At 38.3% G+C, this 18,245-nt stretch overlaps 1 protein-coding gene across 27 annotated transcripts in view; it reads left to right on the forward strand.

The window, feature by feature from the left end:
• Nucleotides 1-2,613: 2,613 nt before the first annotated feature.
• nrxn3a (neurexin 3a) overlaps nt 2,614-18,245 on the forward strand; it is a 383,052-nt gene continuing 367,420 nt past the window's right edge. For 6 of the 27 annotated variants that reach the window (XM_067455718.1, XM_067455719.1, XM_067455720.1 and 3 more), the window contains exons 1-5: nt 2,618-2,810; nt 7,502-8,683; nt 13,161-13,178; nt 15,574-15,603; nt 15,821-15,832. In XM_067455718.1, coding sequence (XP_067311819.1) covers nt 7,987-8,683; nt 13,161-13,178; nt 15,574-15,603; nt 15,821-15,832 — 757 coding nt within the window. In that variant the 5' untranslated portion in view covers nt 2,618-2,810; nt 7,502-7,986. Of the gene's footprint in view, nt 2,811-7,501; nt 8,684-13,160; nt 13,179-15,573; nt 15,604-15,820; nt 15,833-18,245 lie in introns of those variants that run through there. The other 21 variants (XM_067455705.1, XM_067455709.1, XM_067455708.1 and 18 more) reach the window with 9 other exon arrangements.

Consider the following 18,245-nt stretch of genomic DNA (forward strand, 5'->3'; position numbering starts at 1 on the left):
GTAAGAGCTGTGCCGGTAAACCTCACTCCCCATATCACAAAATGTGCACTAGCGACTGACGCTATAGACCGCGTTCTTTAGTATCCTTGTTAATCCGCCCGCTTCCCATACCAGAACTGCCAGTTCGAATCCCTCTCGGAGCAGGAGAGTAGGACCGAAGGGGTCACACTTGATGTGTGGTAAGTTTTTATTGTAAGCCCTTTTTATATGGACAAGTTAAGGCTGCTGTGTCAAGATGCAACGCTGCATAAAATCAGTATTACTATATGAAGCTGTGTCTTAAATGAAATACAGCATCAGTGCAGCCTTAAATGCTCTGTCATGCAGCAACAACTTTAGATGCCAATTTTGTGTGTGTAGATGTAGTAAATTGTAAGGGGTTTAAGCTGATTGATTGAAATGATTGGACATGTCTTTTCAGTGGATAATTGAGTTATATTATTTTAATTAAAAATTATGAGGTCAAAAAATTCAGTATGATAAATGAAACATGCATGGATGAATCTTTCACAATAAATTCCACCAATTCCACAGATTGGGATTATGGTCTGGGCCTGCTTTATCATCAGTGCGATGTATATCCTTACTTATATAATTATCTTCATATATCTTTGTACAGATGTAGAGTGTCAGGCTGGAGGCTATATCACTGCTCTGTATCTCCTATAGTCCAGAAGATAAAGGCATGTTTATTAAGTTTACATAAGACCAGGAGCACCGGAAGTGAAACCAAAAAACATTATTGATATGCCACCTACCCTGGTTGTGTACTAAGAATAATTGGGAGGATGTGAGAGAGGGAGATGTCAAGCTTTCGGGTGAAGGGACTGTTTGTTAGGATGCTTTGGAAAGCTTGTCTTTGTGTAATGTCTGAAATGTCTTGAAGGGTATAAAGAGAGCCAGTCTGTCGCACAGGGCTTGTAGATGCCTCAAGACCCATTAGTTGTTGGTGAATAATGGAATGGACAGGCACACAAAAGAGTGGAAGCATAACTTTTATTCTCACTGTGTGAATGACACCAACACGTAGTCATCTCACAGGCACTGCATGTGATAAAGTGTTACTAGAAGAATTCCATTATTTCAACATGCTTACCTCTGATATAGCTTCACTGCATCAAATACGTATCATACAGCTTCTGATGATCTTGACTCTGCAGGCTGGAGAGGTCTGATCCATTCAAGACACGCTCAATATTCTGTAAGATCTATGATGGATCATTGGGGCTGCAAATCAATGACATGGTCAACGCCTATCGATTGCAATGTTCGTTTTTTTTTTTGAGTGTAGATTTAACTTGCGTCCAAAGTAGCAAACTATCTGTAAAATATATCTCCACTGAATGCATAAACCCTACTTGTTTCAAAAGCAGTTGTGTTTGCTGTGATACAATTCAGCACCAAGGACAGCACCTTCTCTTAGGCTACTTTTAATACTACTAAAAAACTGTATTTATTGGATCACCCATATCCTCCATATATCCCCCAAATGTTTTAATTTGGTCGCAAAGTGCATTACAGGGGAAACAAATGCACTTTTTGAGAACAGTATGCTACTTGTGAGAGGTTAACAGTACACTTGTGAGAGGGGTTGGGGTCAAATTAGATCAATAGATGTAAAAAAAAGTATAACTATGTTAAACTACTTCAAATATGGACCCATAAGACTACATATATACAAAATATTGAGTAATACAACTAGATAAAACTAGATTTTATTGATTGTTTAGATATTCTTGACACAAATGCCACAGAACCTGGTTCTACTATAAAACTGTTTAGTGTTTTGTATTTAATACTGAAAACTATATACAACACAAAATGCGTTATTTGCGAGTATTGTTGCAAAATAAAATAGACCTGTTATAGGCTGCTTTTTATTTTTACCACATTTATTTCAGTAGACCCCTTTGGGAAGAGGGAATGAATGATCATTAGAAGGTGTGTTTCTAAAGGAGTGTCGTCAAGTCAGCACTGATCTACAGATGTTAGTGTTAGATTATGTCTCAGTGCATGGGCCCATGGGAAGAATCATGAACATGGAGGTGATATCTGTTCACAAAACTTTGTCAGCTTTATTGTGGTGTAATGATTGACCAATAAGAATACATTAGCCAGCATCTCTGTAGCTAGAAATATAAGACAAATAAAATCAAGTCCATCTACAAATGTGCCCAAATGTCTTGGAAGGAGATTTCCTTGACAAATCCAGTTATCCTGGGTTCACATGTATATACATTGGGTGTTATTAACAGATGCGTGCTGAAACAAGAACAACTCGTCCTCTTGTGTTCTAACAAAGGAGAGACCAACCATCTCTGTCTTGACCGCGTGCATGAGTGTATTTTGGGAGCACATATGCAGATTGAGATGTGAACATGCAGAGAAAGACACATGCGTGAGAGCTCAGAGAGCCGTATTGTATAAACAATTTTGTTCACAGTTAGCAAACACAACCATGTCAAAGACATTGCGCGTCCCTTTTCACATCTTAATGTACCTATTGCTTCAAAAAGAAGTTTCCTCTCAGATTTCACTACAGCTTTAAATGGCGCGAGCCTCGCAGTAAGAGGAAGGCGGGGTCGCGCGGCGCGTGTGTGAAAATCTCGTGATTGTCCAACAGTATCTCTGAGCGCGCGGCTCTCTGTAACTGCAAGCGAGCACGAACGAGACAAGTGCACGCGGGTACAACATCCTCACAAGACCGCGAAAAAACGTTATTTAGTGGAGTGGACCACACACAAATAGCCGTTTGGGAATGTAATTTGGATTATTACTGTTGGCTTTGGGATATGTTTGCGAAAACTGAGGTTAGTCTGTGTCTTTTTTTTTTTTGGTACGGAATGATGGAAAGCTCACCTGCACGTTATAAGTTAATCACTTACTTAGTGTATTTACTCTAAGTTGGGTTGTTTTTACATTGTTAATCGCTGCTGCTCTTGAATTTTACTTTTTATTCTGTGAGCGTGGCGCGTTTGACTGAATCGAAATAAAAGACATTCACGTTGTTGAAGCGCGATAAAAAAAAACATTAAAATACATCTTTATTTAGGCCCACAAGAAACAAGCAAAAAAAAAAAAAAAAAAAAAAAAAAAAAAAAGAAGAAAAAAGGTTTTGCCCACGCTGTCAAGCTCTAAAAATACGTTTACGAGGATGTATTGCTTTTTGAGGACTAGTCATCCTCTATATACAGCACAACGTGGAAACTGTAGAACATTTGTCCGACTTGACTGGTTTTCCAGACAAAATCTGAGACACAAAAATTAACGTGTATTTTCTGTTTTTGTCAGCTGCCTGAAATACGATATCAGAGTATACTTATTTTATTCTTATAAGTTAGACAATAGGCCTGTATTCTTGTAGTAATCACAAAAACACAGGCTATATTTTCCTCCGTAATCATGTAACAAACAGTTTCTCGCTTTGGTCTCGGGAGACCTGTGTTTTTCTTAATCTGTAAAAGTAGCTGTAAATAATGAATAAGAGTTCTCAGGTGTCTGTGTAGCCCATATTCAACTGCCACTCAGGATAAACAACACGCATGCCCACTGCAGGTCCAGGATTGTGGATGCACATAGACAAGGGCTGGTCAAAAACATAGGCTCGCATTTCCATTTTTCTTTATTCTTTTTAGAGCATGTATAAAAAGGTGTGTGTGTGTGTGTGTGTGTGTGTGTGTGTGTGTGTGTGTGTGTGTGTGTGTGTGTGTGTGTGTGTATGTATGTATATATATATATATATAATGCTCAGATTTTATTTTGATAAGATTAAATGTAAGATGCACACATGTGGTGTACTTAACCTAATATATTTTTTACTAGTAGCCTATGATGCATTAGTGCACCACTTGAATCTTTATTTTTATTTTAGACACAATGTGGAGGGATATATATATATATATATATATATATATATATATATATATATATATATATATAGAGAGAGAGAGAGAGAGAGAGAGAGAGAGAGAGAGAGAGAGAGAGAGAGAGAGAGAGATGCTATAAAACAATTTTACTTTAAAAAAAAAAAAACATATTAACTCGTTTTGTGATTAAAATATATTTACAAACCTTATAGGTTATTTGCTATAAATAGGATATCTATCTTGATGTCACAATAATCGAAATGTAAATTTTTTGAACGGGTTTTTGGCACGTTTGCACACATAACATGCACATTCAGATTTTTCCCCCTTTTTTCTCGCTTTGAAGTGCTCAAGTGAGTCCAGTGCATTATTAGAATATATTAATTCATTCTCATCAATTTGTAGTGGCTAATTTAGATCTCCTGGAATTTAATAGACTTTGGTAATAATCCCCAATCACACACTCGCGCTCCTACAAGCTAATTTTAAAGGTAGGCTATTCAAGCGTTTCCTTTTTAATTTCTCATTTTTCATCTCTGGGCTACACACGCTGTATCTTTGTGTTGACATATTTAGCAAAATTGTACCAAATTCACACAGGCAGTAGACTATCGTTTGTGTTGAATTCGTCGGGGAAGATTATATTTTCTGAGCGAGCGCGGCCTTGTCACACACACTTTCATCGACGAATCATTTCACAGCTGACAGAAATGATAATGAACACGTATGTTTGATTTAAAATAATGCATCATGTATTTATTCGAGCGTGTTTAATTTCTCCATGAGCCTAAAGTATAATTTCACCCTGTGGTGTTTTGTGACCTCCTTTGTGTGAAATATAATGCAGTGTCCTCTCACACAAAATATGAACACTTTGCGTTGTGTTTATACACACGCACATGTATTTGTGTGACTGATATGCATTATTTTAGCTGATTGAATTGTGCTTTAATAATGTGTATAGAACCCGTGTTTTAAAGCACTATTATGTATAAATTCTGGACCATATTAAACGGGTGAAACGTATATTTTAAAAACGAAATATTGGTGCACAAGGTTTTTCCAATTTTACAGCCTACTCAATATTAACGATTTATATCTTTATATCTATGCTAATTTATATCTATGCTAAACAAATATATAATTTGCAATTAAATTAATATACATCTATTTAAAATATAAGCGATTAGGCTATATTGCACAAAATGGGTAGCCAAAATAAAAATTTAAAAATATGCGTTTCCCTCTTTTTTTAATCGTTTTGTTCTCACGGGTGTGGGTGTATAATCTCCATTTACATATCAAGCCAAGATGATCCTAATGTAACTGAGCTATTTTTCTATAGAGACGAACGAATTAGAATAATTCAGATTGATAATTCTAAACCTGAAAATACACATAGGCCTATGCATATGTAGCTAATATATACACGTTAAATCGAAGATATGTAAAAATCTAAAATATTACTTTTGTCAACTGGATATAAGTAGTGTTTGTCAAGCAACGTTTGTGTTAAATAGCGTTCAGTCGCGTTTTGAAGGTTTTTTTCTTTTCTTATTTTTTTCTTCAAAACGCCTTTTGTCTGTGTCGCAGAGAAGAATATTTCCTATTGGCGTTGTGTAATGCTCAGCCTTTAAAACACTCATCGAATGTGCTCTGCCTTTCGAATACACCGCAGTGTGACGTGATCTTTCTGTCTTGATCAGAGCCGTATATAATGCACACACTCCACACCTTTACCACAGAGAAATTGCTTCATAAATCATATTACTAATCCTCTGGTTGTGATTATGAGGGGTGTTATAGTGAATACTGGCACAAGGATGGTGGTTTTAGGCAAGGTGATGTAATGCCATAAACGGCTGCTGCAGAACCCCTCCTGCTTTAATCTGCTGAAAAGTTGCTGCTCCTCTGCAGTGGGCTGTTTAGGGGGTTGCTGGTGGTACCCGTGCCCACACTGGGTCAAGGGAGGGGGGAGGCTGGATGAGGCCAGATAGGAGCCTCATGCCTCCCTTTCGCCGGCTGGCAGCCCAGGAGGAGAGCACCGGACGCTGATGTCATCATTTTGGCCCAGCTCTACCTCGCCCACACCTCCATTCTACCACGCGGATGCTCGATGGCAACCGTGTCACGTACGGAGCCCAGCTCGCTGAAATATCATGCACCCCCTCCCAAAGCCTCCATGATATCATCGGGGCGCACTGGAGGACATTTTGTCGCAGCTCTTCTGGTGTAATGGTAGAGCGTAATTGAGGCACCTGTGGTAAAACCCAGCTTTGTGTGTCTGATGAATGGTCGGGCCTGCTGTCATTAACATGCCCCCCTTCCACCATTCCACCTCCCTCTCTTACTCACCGACTTTTTAAGCAGCATCCAAATGCAGGGGCTTTATTTTGTGGTGTCGTGTGCCGTTCCCAGTGGAGTGTGTCAATCACATATCAGTGAGGACAATGATGTCCTCAGTTTAGCCTTTTCACCTCTCTCCTCCTCTTTGCAAGCCCTCGCTCGACAAAAAAAGAAACAGAGAAAGCACATGTATATTCCACGGTGTGGGCGCGAGCCAACGTGGAGTATCTGTTACAAGCACGCTGTCTCTCGCTCTTTTTCCCCTCTTCAGCTGCAGCAGGCAGAGCTCTGACGGCATACATTGTGTTTCGGCTCGGCTGAATCGCGTGGGCTGGTAGCACTATTGTCCTGCCGTACCTGCTGCCTACGCCTCTGGCAAGGACACGGGCAATATTAGATGACTATTAGGTTACACCTCGCATGTTGCCATGTAATTGGAGCCTATTCATTTATGCACGTAGGGGACACATGTTAAGAGCAGCTGGAGCTGCGTTTTTGCCTTTACAAAAGTCTTACTAATCTGCGTTGGTTCAAGGCCAAACGTCAGCTCAGCATGGGAAGCTTCTCTCACATTTGTAGGAGAATACAGGGCATTTAGTTTGCTTGTGCTTGAGGATGTTAAAAATCAATGTTTCAATATTAATTTTAATTACTATTCTAATCTGTTAAATAAACATATCCATTGGCTTATATAGTGCATCTAAATATGCAAGGTTCCTTCAAATTACAATTATACATTTGCACATTCATTTTAAATTTTAATGTCATTTTGATGCATTGCAAATTATTATTATTATTTTTTTTTTCAAAATGTAGGACCACACCTTTATTAAATATTTTTAAAACAAAATAATCACACATTTTTAGAACTAGTGTATGTGACTCTGGTGCTAGATATGTAGAGTATGTCATGGGAATGTGTAGACACGCATATTATTGTTTTCATGAATTATGCATCCTGAAAAGAGCCTTTTAATTTTCCACATCATCAGATAAACATGGACTTGCTGCCATTGAATGATAGCTGGAGCTGCCATGTGAATAATGCTGCTAATTTACACACTAGATGACCGATAACAGAAGGATATTTTGGGTGAAATGCTTAAAAAATAGAAACTTTTAATTAGGGTTTTTTAGGAGTAGCATTTAACATAAGTGCAAAATTATTTCTCACTGAAGTGCATCTTTTAAAGATGCTTTTGTGTTTTATGTATTAAAAAAAATCACAAACTAGATAGAATGAGACATTGTGGATTCGTTTGTAATTTGATGCTTTTCTATTTTGACAGCTAGACGGGGCAGAATAACCGTATATGAACTACATTACCCACAAGGCATCATGCAGACTGTGCTGGTTTCCCTAAATACAGAAAGAGTCCGACCTGGAGGACCTGTCTGGATGATTGAGGTCTGAGGAGATATCAGAAGAAAACAACACCTCAACAGACACAAAGAACCTCATCTGCTTGTCTTCTCAAGTCAAACCGTTCCAGGAAACGAAGAAGAAAAACTTTGATTGTCGCCTGACAGAGATTGGATTGTTGTGCAATGTCATTGGCCTTATGACTGTTACTTAAGACTGTTCTCCCTACTAAATCCCTCTCCTCTTTTAGGATATTTTTTGTTTGTCGCTGCGTTGACGATCTCACCTCTTCTCTAGTATCTCTGGGCATACTGTGGGATGTACTTTGGATATACTGACCTTTGAACCAAAGCAAAATCAATGATTTCCTTTTGTTCAGGATAATAACCCCAAATCTCCAGCACTTTTACAATGAATTTCTTCAGATTCACAGTCCAGTTGCAGCTGCTGATCAGTACTGTGCTTGGGCCCTGCTTGGGCCTGGAGTTTACAGGGTCGCAAGGCCAGTGGGCACGATATCTCCGCTGGGACGCCAGCACCAGAAGTGACCTCAGCTTCCAGTTCAAAACAGACGTGTCCACTGCCTTAATCCTGTACTTTGACGATGGCGGCTTCTGTGACTTCCTGCAACTTATGGTGGTCGAAGGGAAGCTCCAGTTGCAGTTCAGCATCGACTGCGCCGAGACCACAGTTGTATCGGACAAGAGAGTCAATGACAGCAGCTGGCATTCTGCCACCCTGAGCAGGTTCAACCTGAGAACTGTGCTGGGTCTAGACGGAGTGAGCAAATCAGGTGAGGTGCGGCCACAGAGGCAGTACATGAAGATCGTTAGTGACCTCTTCCTGGGCGGAGTCCCTCAAGATATTCGCATTTCTGTGCTCACTCTCCCGACAGTGAAGGATCTTCCGCCGTTTAAGGGAATTATCAGGGAACTGAAGTACAGTAGCAAGGAACCTATTCTACTAAGCAGCCAGAGGGTCCGCATGGACATAGAGGGGATCTGCATGGAGAACCCATGTGAGAACGGAGGGATGTGCTCTGTTGTGGATGGGGAACCACTTTGTGATTGTTCTAAGACGGAATATGTTGGCCAATTCTGCAGTGAAGGTAAAATGGTTTATGTTTACTGCTTGATAATACCGCAAATGATTCTACTTGAACTTGTCATTCTTGACTATAACTGCTGTAATGTAAATGTTTCCCACAATCCTCCACTGTTTCATGCTACTGAAGTTTGACTCTAATGTCCAGGTTAATGCCATCTCTTAGCTTGTCTCCTGAAAGCTACCCTGTTCTATCCATTTGCAGTTTTATTTTGTGCTGGGAATTTCTCGATCAGCCTCCTCTGTTCCCCCATCGCTTCATACAGTCATTTGAAAGTGAATGCCATTGAAATGCACTACTAGCAAAGCCTGCGTTTTTACCTCTGTAAAGCACTAAGCTGTTTGTCTCTGGCAAGCGTTTTGTGTGTGTGTGTTAATCGTGCCCAGCTGAGGAGGTGGGGTGTTAGGATGTTAAGGTGCCTTTTCAGATCCCTTGGTTGTTTTTCTGAAGTGGCCATTTTAGTTTCTCTGGGGATTTGAGGAGGCCATTTCACAGCTCTGGGTTTTGTTGTTACACCTCTTCAACAGAGAATGAATCAGAGACAGAGGATAATTGCCTATTTTAAACATGCCAATAGCATGTCTATAGCATCTTTACTTGTCTTCATAGAGAGAGAATTGTATGACCTTGGTTTAATAATTCTTTAAAGAATATATATATATATATATATATATATATATATATATATATATATATATATATATATATATATATATATATATATATATATATATATATATATATATAATATACACAGCTATGGAAAAAAATAAGAGACCACTTAACATATATATATTCTGGTCTGTGGACATTTATTTTGTAAGTATAACTACTGAACTAATTTTACATTATACTGTATCACAGAAGAAAATCACAACTTTTAAGTTCTTCTCCATGAATCCTGATGGTAATGAGTTTTTTTTAGTTTTTTCCCCTTCATATTCCCTTGTTTGTTTTGATTTTTTCCCCATAAGTTTCCTTAAGTTTCTTCATTAAGTTGTAGCAATATGAATTTGATACATTTTTTAAATTTTAATTAGAAAGAAAACAATTGCAGAAATTAATGTCTATATATCCTGTCTTGATTAGGACTAAACTTCCCCCCCCCCCCTTGTGATTGAAGTGTTTAAGATGGGTGATTGATCGGTGATCAGTGCTCTGAGCCCTATGAGTTGTTACCCTCATTGTAGACACAACCTCTCCTGTGATTCTCTCCTTAATTACACAATTACCGAATGTGATTAAAAAGTCAGGATGCTATCTGTGTGTACTCAGGCATTTTATATAGAACCGAATGTGTATGAATATATGCTTGAATAGCCTCTTTCAGAGCACAAGATAGAGAAAATGAAAGGAGTATTGGAGAACACTGGGCACTAGAGTTAGATTTATAGGCTGTAAAGAGTACAGAGTTTTGGGCTTGATTTACAGCCGTTGTTCCTCTCCATCTTGTTTGGCTGACTGGGTCCTGCAGTCCACTGATAGGGGCTAAAGCCAGACGTAAAAGCAGCTTTGATGGCTTTGAATGCTGGGAATCAGTTCAGCCAATCATAAAAGAATAAATAAACCTTTTTTTGGAGGCCATATATAATGGTGCACAGGGGCAGCCTAAACTGCCATGCAGTTTGTAAGACGACAGCTGAACTTTCTCCAAAGGCATCTCTCCAAATCAAAACCTGTATTGTGAAATGACACATTAATGTGTGCCATCAGTGTTTGAAAACAACATTACGAAAACCCACTGAGCAATCTTAATTCCATCTTAATCTTGTGTCTTCAGGCTTTTGAAACATCTGCATGCGGGTAATAAATATCAGGTCAGAGCCATATGGTAAGCTGATCTGAAGTGTTAAGCATTATCCTTACATACGTTTGACTGAATCTAATTGCCATAGCAGCGGCAACAGCAATCTGACACTCCTCTCGATGGCCAGATGGTTAAAATGGCCTCAGAACTGTTTTGCGTTGCCGTGGCGTATGTTCCTCACTCTGTGAAAATCGTGATAGCCACGGTGCTACATAATTTGCAAATGCGCGTAATCTTTTAGCGGATTATAATAATAAACATTTGGCAGCAAAACAAACAGTCAATCTGTCTTCCCGTGTGGATGATACGCTGCAAGGTTTATGTTTAAGCTGGCCACTCTATACAAATCTCCTCGTGTTTTCTTTTTTTTTGTAATAATTTTTTTATGTAAACAAAGCAATATTCAAAAGTGGACCACCTTAGTTACCTTTTTAAGGTTAAAACTAGTGCTGGGTGTAATGCATTACTAAGTAATTAATTACAGTAATTTCATTACTTTTCGCTTTGAAAAGTCTAAAGTATAAGCTCTAGTAACTTCTGATGTAATTGCATCAAATACTCTGTAGATTGTTGAACAATTCTATATAAAACTATAGTGGATTTAACATCAAAATTGAATGTCTAATGTCTAATGTTTTTCATGTAACCTTTCAAGTTCAAGAATAATTTACTGCATGCAGGTTTATATTATTTATTTGAAAGAATTTATATATATATATATATATATATATATATATATATATATATATATATATATATATATATATATATATATATATATATATATAGTTAATTAGCACTTAGCAGATGATAAGACAAGGCATAAAACATTTTCATAAAATGCAAACATTTTTTATTATAGTTAATTTAATATTCTAATATTATTTTAGTTGTTGAGAAACAGTTTGGTTTTATTTATTTGACTCCTTATTGCAGAGATCATTACGATTTGGTGTGATTCCAGATTTAACTAATTAAATCCTCATTCACATGTTGACGGGCCACAACTATACAATCATTTGTCTCACCACCGTTTCTGAAAAACTAGGTCATGGTAGAAGGCTGACGGTGCATGCAGATGATCGTATTTCAGACAGACATCAGAACTTCAGTATAGGTCAATTCAAGAGCTGAACACATCAATCAAGTCACCACGGCACTCACACCCTGAGTGTAACTCAGCATTTCCTGCTCTCCAATCACATCCTCACCAGGTTAATGCATCTCATCAGAGGACTTAATGTCCTGTACCAGCCTTTAACAAGCATGGCAGACAGACACACGCTTACACATTGGAACGTGTCCCAAAAATGAGTGACCATGAAAGACGACATATTGCATTTTCAGTCAGTACAGACATCAACACATACAGGACTAAATCAATGTCTAATGTAGCTATAATTACTCTGCACTAAAAGCATTTAATGGAGGCAGACCCCATCAGGTTCCCCTTAATTTCCTGTATTAGCAGCAGTTTGTGTGCACTGGCAACAGATAAATTGGTTCTTCGGCCTGGCTGTGCCTAGTACTAAAATTATCAACAGTAAAATCTGTAATTCTTTCAAATCGTATTAAAATTAGTCATTGTAATAATCTGGATCTCAGAGTAAGCAAAAAGACAAATATGAATAAATAAAACAGTATTTTAAAATGTTATAGTTATATATCTATTTTATTTTATTTTATTTTTATTAATTGAGCATCCTGCCGTAAGTGCATATTTTTTTGGAAATAGTCAAATTAATGCTTTTAATCACATAACATTTAAAAACATAAATGATACACAACGGCCGGGGTTTAGAAGAGTTTTACCGTGTCCAACAGCACAAAAAAGCACCACTGCTAAAAATATCAAAGCTTAAAAAAAAAATGCTGACCTCACTAATCAAGTAGTTGGATGTTCGGATGATCTGCACCATCCCTAGCCAGAACAGATTAAAAAAATTGTAGATTAGCAGTTTTTCATCAGCATTGCAATGTCCGTTTATCAGTGTTGGATGCCCTTTGGTTTGGGAGATGACCAGAGTGCATTAATGAAATGAGTCAGCCCAGTGCTTCAGTGCTAAAGGCGGCCTGTGACGAGAGAGGGAGAGGGGGAGAGGGAGAGAGAGAGAGAGAGAGAGAGAGAGAGAGAGAGAGAGAGAGAGAGAGAGAGAGAGAGAGAGAGAGAGAGAGAGAGAGAGAGAGAGAGAGAGAGAGAGTCTACAATGAGAGTAAACATGGGCTCTGAGTATGGAACAGTGCTTTAGACAAACATCAGCGTCCCATAAATCCACAACCCTCTCTAAAGGGAACAGGTTCTGTTGCCTGTTTGGATTTATGGCCCAGGCGTGGATGTGGGCTTTGGGAGTGTGTGTAAGACATGGAAGATGAACTAGACCTTTTAGATCTTGTTGTGTCATGGTGTTTCATACTCCATAGATCTGATCTCTTCCCCCCCTTCTTCATTTCCCAGCGAGAAGAGGGGGTGGATGGATGGATGCAAGGGGCATTTAAGGGTTTTCTGTGTACATGCACAGGGCAGATGTCTGCTCAGTGCATGCTGGCAGGTGTGTCAGAGTTTGCATGATAGTTTTCATGCAAAGATAATATGAGTGGGCTCTAATGGCTGCAATGTTTCTCTTCTCTTTTTTTCTGTTTTCCATTTTGTCTTCTTTGCTGCACCACCATCAGAGGCCAACAGCATCCCAGGTGAGATGATAATATCCTTTAAGTTGTATTGAATTGTCTTTTACAGGCTGTGTTCACAAATGAAAAAAAAAATGAAAAAAATGAAAAAACAACAACACTTAAAGACACAATGAAAATGTAGTAGTAACAGACATTTACTTCCATTCTGGAAAAAAGGAGAGGGGAGGAAACATTTATTTTTAAAAACACAAATTTTAAACGAAACTATTTTAAATAGAAAATGATGATAAATAGATTAGCAAATTTAAATGTTCATTTCATGACAACTTTAATCACTACATTAATCATTAAAATCAATATACATTGTCAGCTTTATAATGGAGTGTCTATTTACGCCAAGTGCAAATAGTGCACCTTGTTGGACAAGCACTATTCACAATAGCTCCTCCTAACAAAATGTTCTAAATGTGGAAATAAAGTGCAATAGGGAATGTTTAATAATAATAATAAGAGTATTTATTGAATAGGGTTAGGGGTAGGTGTAGGGAGGGCTTTTATTGTCCCATTAATGTGGCACCATTTAATAATCTAAATATGATAATTTACTTACAGGTCCTTCTCAAAAAAATTGCATATGTGATACAAGTTTATTTTATCACATATTTATTTTATTTTATTTATAATTATTGTCCAGAATTTAATGATACAAATTAAACTTTCATATATTTTAGAGTCATTGCACACCAACTGAAATATTTCAGGTCTTTTATTGGTTTAATACTGATGATTTTGGTATACAGCTCATGAAAACCCAAAATCTCAAAAAATTAGCATATCATGAAAAGTTTCTCTAAACGAGCTATTAACCTAATCATCTGAATCAACTAATTAACTCTAAACACCTGTAAAAGATTGCTGAGGCTTTTAAAAACTCCCAGCCTGGTTCATTACTCAAAACCGCAATCATGGGTAAGACTGCCGACCCCACCCTGTCCAGAAGGCCATCATTGACACCCTCAAGCGAGAGGGTAAGACACAGAAAGACATTTCTGAACGAATAGGCTGTTCCCAGAGTGCTGTATCAAGGCACCTCAGTGGGAAGTCTGTGGGAAGGAAAAAGTGTGGCAAAAAACGCTGTACAACGAGAAGAGGTGACCGGACCCTGAGGAAGATTGTGGAGAAGGACCGATTCCAGACCTTGGGGGACCTGCGGAAGCAGTTGACTGAGTCTGGAGTAGAAACATCCAGCCACCGTGCACAGGCGTGTGCAGGAAATGGGCTACAGGTGCCGCATTCCCCAGGTCAAGCCACTTTGGGCTACAGAGAAGCAGCACTGGACTGTTGCTCAGTGGTCCAAAGCACTTTTTTCGGATGAAAGCAAATTTTGTCATTCGGAAATCAAGGTGCCAAAGTCTGGAGGAAGACTGGGGAGAAGGAAATGGCAAAATGCCTGAAGTCCAGTGTCAAGTACCCACAGTCAGTGATGGTCTGGGGTGCCATGTCAGCTGCTGGTGTTGGTCCACTGTGTTTTATCAAGGGCAGGGTCAATGCAGCTAGCTATCAGGAGATTTTGGAGCACTTCATGCTTCCATCTGCTGAAAAGCTTTATGGAGATGAATATTTCGTTTTTCAGCACGACCTGCACCTGCTCACAGTGCCAAAACCACTGGTAAATGGTTTACTGACCATGGTATTACTGTGCTCAATTGGCCTGCCAACTCTCCTGACCTGAACCCCATAGAGAATCTGTGGGATATTGTGAAGAGAAAGTTGAGAGACGCAAGACCCAACACTCTGGATGAGCTTAAGGCCGCTATCAAAGCATCCTGGGCCTCCATAACACCTCAGCAGTGCCACTGATTGCCTCCATGCCACGCCGCATTGAATATTTCTGCAAAAGGATTCCTGACCAAGTATTGAGTGCATAACTGAACATAATTATTTGAAAGTTGACTTTTTTCGTATTAAAAACACTTTTTTGACATAGGAATTTTGGGTTTTCATGAGCTGTATGCCAAAATCCTAAGTAGTAAAACAATAAAAGACCTGAATATTTCAGTTGGTGTGCAATGAATCTAAAATATATGAAAGTTTAATTTTTATCATTACATTATGAAAAATAATGAACTTTTATCACATATGCTAATTTTTTGAGAAGGACCTGTATATTGCTTCCTTATTATAAACAACTATTAAAATACACATGGTATTTTTATCATGCAGTACTGTTAAATGCAATAAGTTTGAAACCATGTTGTGAAAATAGCAATCCACAACGGTGACAGTATTCACCAAATATTTTATTTATTTATTTCTCAAGATCACTATACAACCTAAAAAAAATTGCTGTCACATGTCAAAACCTTTTTCTTATGCAAAGATGTAGGTCACTGTATGCTCTGATACATACATAAAGATTTTCTTCTCTTTCTGTCACTTGCTCTGTTCCTCAAAGGATTTGCACACATGATGATGGCGGATCAAGGTATGCCACACCCTTTCACAGAGTTATTCACTCTGTTGCAATTTGATTATATACTGCATGCCTGAATTGACTGGATTGCTGTGCATTGAATGAGCTAAACTCTGAACTTTGAATGCATAGATGTGGATTGTGCTTTGACCGTTTCTTCGTATCTCTCCATGCTTTCCTTCTGTGGATACTCTTCATCTCTCTGTTGCCTTTCATCTCCTTTCTCAAGCCAAAGGCAAAGGTACAGAACAGTTTTCTTCCTCAAGTTGTGCTCTCTTGTGTTTACTTTACATCCTTGTTTTTAGTATATTTCTGCTTATAGCTGCTCACCATGAGTGAATTAAACAAGAGTATAATTAAATGAGAGTTAATTGAAGACAAATAGACATTCTGACTGCAGCCTTAATGGTCGGAACTGTAGTGTCTTCCTCCCTGGTGGTCTTATAGCCAATATATATTTGTATCAGCTGCTAAAAATGCTTTAACCTCACAGTTTGATTCAGCGTCATGAGAGTTTATCTTGCTCGAGACCATAACACTTAATATGTCAGTGTTTGTTATGGTTTGGATTTTTCTTGTGGAATTTTGAGAAGTGTGTTTATGTTCAGTCAGGTGCCACAATGACTTCCGCTTTGTGTTTTTTGGAAAGAATGAAAGGAAGAGAAAGGAAAGAACTGTGATATTTCAGTCTGGTTGTGCATGCGTGCTGTCGTGTCATTTCATAGCTGGCTTCTCTTGGGAGGTTTGTATGGGCCTGATTTAGCCATGACTTGCTGCTGGGCTGAGCATCCCTGTGGAACGCTGTTGAAACCCCATGTCATCCCTTCGTCTCACACAATATTTCAGCATGTCTCAGAGTGGCCAAATAACTTCATTCTTCAATTTAAAAAAGACCTGGTTTACACAGATTTGTTTTTTCCTCTTCTTAATAGACTTAATCAGATTATATGTTCCCTATTTTTTGAGTGATTTACTGGATGTTTCTGTCTGCTTTCAGTGTTTTCACAGTAGATATGAGTACATTTAGCTTCAGAGTTGGTTTGTTTTGTTGTAGAAGCATGTATGAAAACCTGAGTATGCTTGTTTAAGGATTAATCAATTGCAGTTGTCAGGTATGAAAACAATATATTCAAGACAAACTTTTAACATTTTGATTGCTTACAGTAGCATTTTTGGGTTTATGTAGATCTAATTGATTTGTCATTAGACACAATGATCAGGATTCACAACCCTATTACAGTTCATGTGGACTTCAGTATAGTTTGCACTGCAGTTGGTATTAAGTAATCAAGTCTAATTTGCAGAAAGGAGCCTTTTTGGATTTCCAAGAGAAATGGAAACAGCACGTTCTCACACTCAACTCGTCATATATTGACTTTTGAGCAGGACCCTTCCTTGTGACTTTTTAACACACGGGGTACCCCTTTAGTGTCATTTTTAGATGCAAAGGGGTACTCCGTTGATTTCAATGAGAAACCTTTGGCGTCATACACAGATGTTTTGGGCATGGGGATGTTATTGTCATGTTGAAATTATAAATTGGGTTATGATTTTGACATTATGAAATATGATTCTTAATTTAATCAGCCAACATAATTTTAATAACATGTATTCATTTTTTTGTTATTTACGCTATTCAGACACGTTTGAACACAACCTAACCCCATCCCTAAACCTACCCATGTGTGTATTATATGATATAAAACGTAGGCAGATATGACTGCAGGCTAATTTGTGTGAAGAAAATCCCCAAAAGGGATCAGCATTTCCTTCTGCCGAAGAAGATCATACACACATTCAAAAATTACCGCCCTAAGAAACGTTACATCAGCTTTGATAGTGAAATTGCATTGCTCCCGTATGCATCATGACCAAATGCGTCATAACGTCAGCTTTGATTGTAAAAATGTCATAGGCTCTCATGTGTCTCGTGATAAAGAGTCAGGTGTATCTTTTGAATGAGATATGACTGAGTGTGTGGGTTCACAGAGTGACGTCATCATCATTTTAGCGATTTAAAAATTAAGGTCAACTCTGTTCTTTACATAAAGATATCTATGACAACAGAAAACTTGGAATGCAACATGATTTTAATCATTTTATAATTTTTATTTGTCAGTTTTTGCAGTAAATACCTGTGACTGTACTCAGAGCCGATCCTGAACTCCCTGGGGCCCTAAGCAAAATTATGCTAAGGGGCCCTCCTCCCTGACCCGTAAGCTATTTAAACCATTTGCCATTGCCATGCAGTTACACCTGACACCTTAGTGCTCCAATACAATCCTTCCTCCTTTGAACAAAACAATCAAAGAATGAGGTTCAAACAAACAATATTTATTAAAGAGTATTTTCTATATAATCTTAAGATAGTACTTGCTGAAGACGGCTTTCCTGTTGGTGAATCAGGCTGTACTGGGTCTGTGCTAGTACTGGCTGAGGCTGGATGTGGATCATCTGGGTCTGTGCTTGTACTGGCAGATGATCCAGCATCTCCTCTACTTACAAACTTAAGCATAGCACCTGCAAATTATTGATACAACAATTTATAAGCAGCATCAGACCCATTAAAAACTGGCTCCCCCAGATTTCCTTTTATACATTTTCAAATATAAAATACTATTTATAGTATGGCTTGGCTCTTGTAATGTTTAACA

The sequence above is a fragment of the Pseudorasbora parva genome, chromosome 10, assembly GCF_024679245.1.
Source record: "Pseudorasbora parva isolate DD20220531a chromosome 10, ASM2467924v1, whole genome shotgun sequence".
Classification (NCBI taxonomy): domain Eukaryota; kingdom Metazoa; phylum Chordata; class Actinopteri; order Cypriniformes; family Gobionidae; genus Pseudorasbora; species Pseudorasbora parva.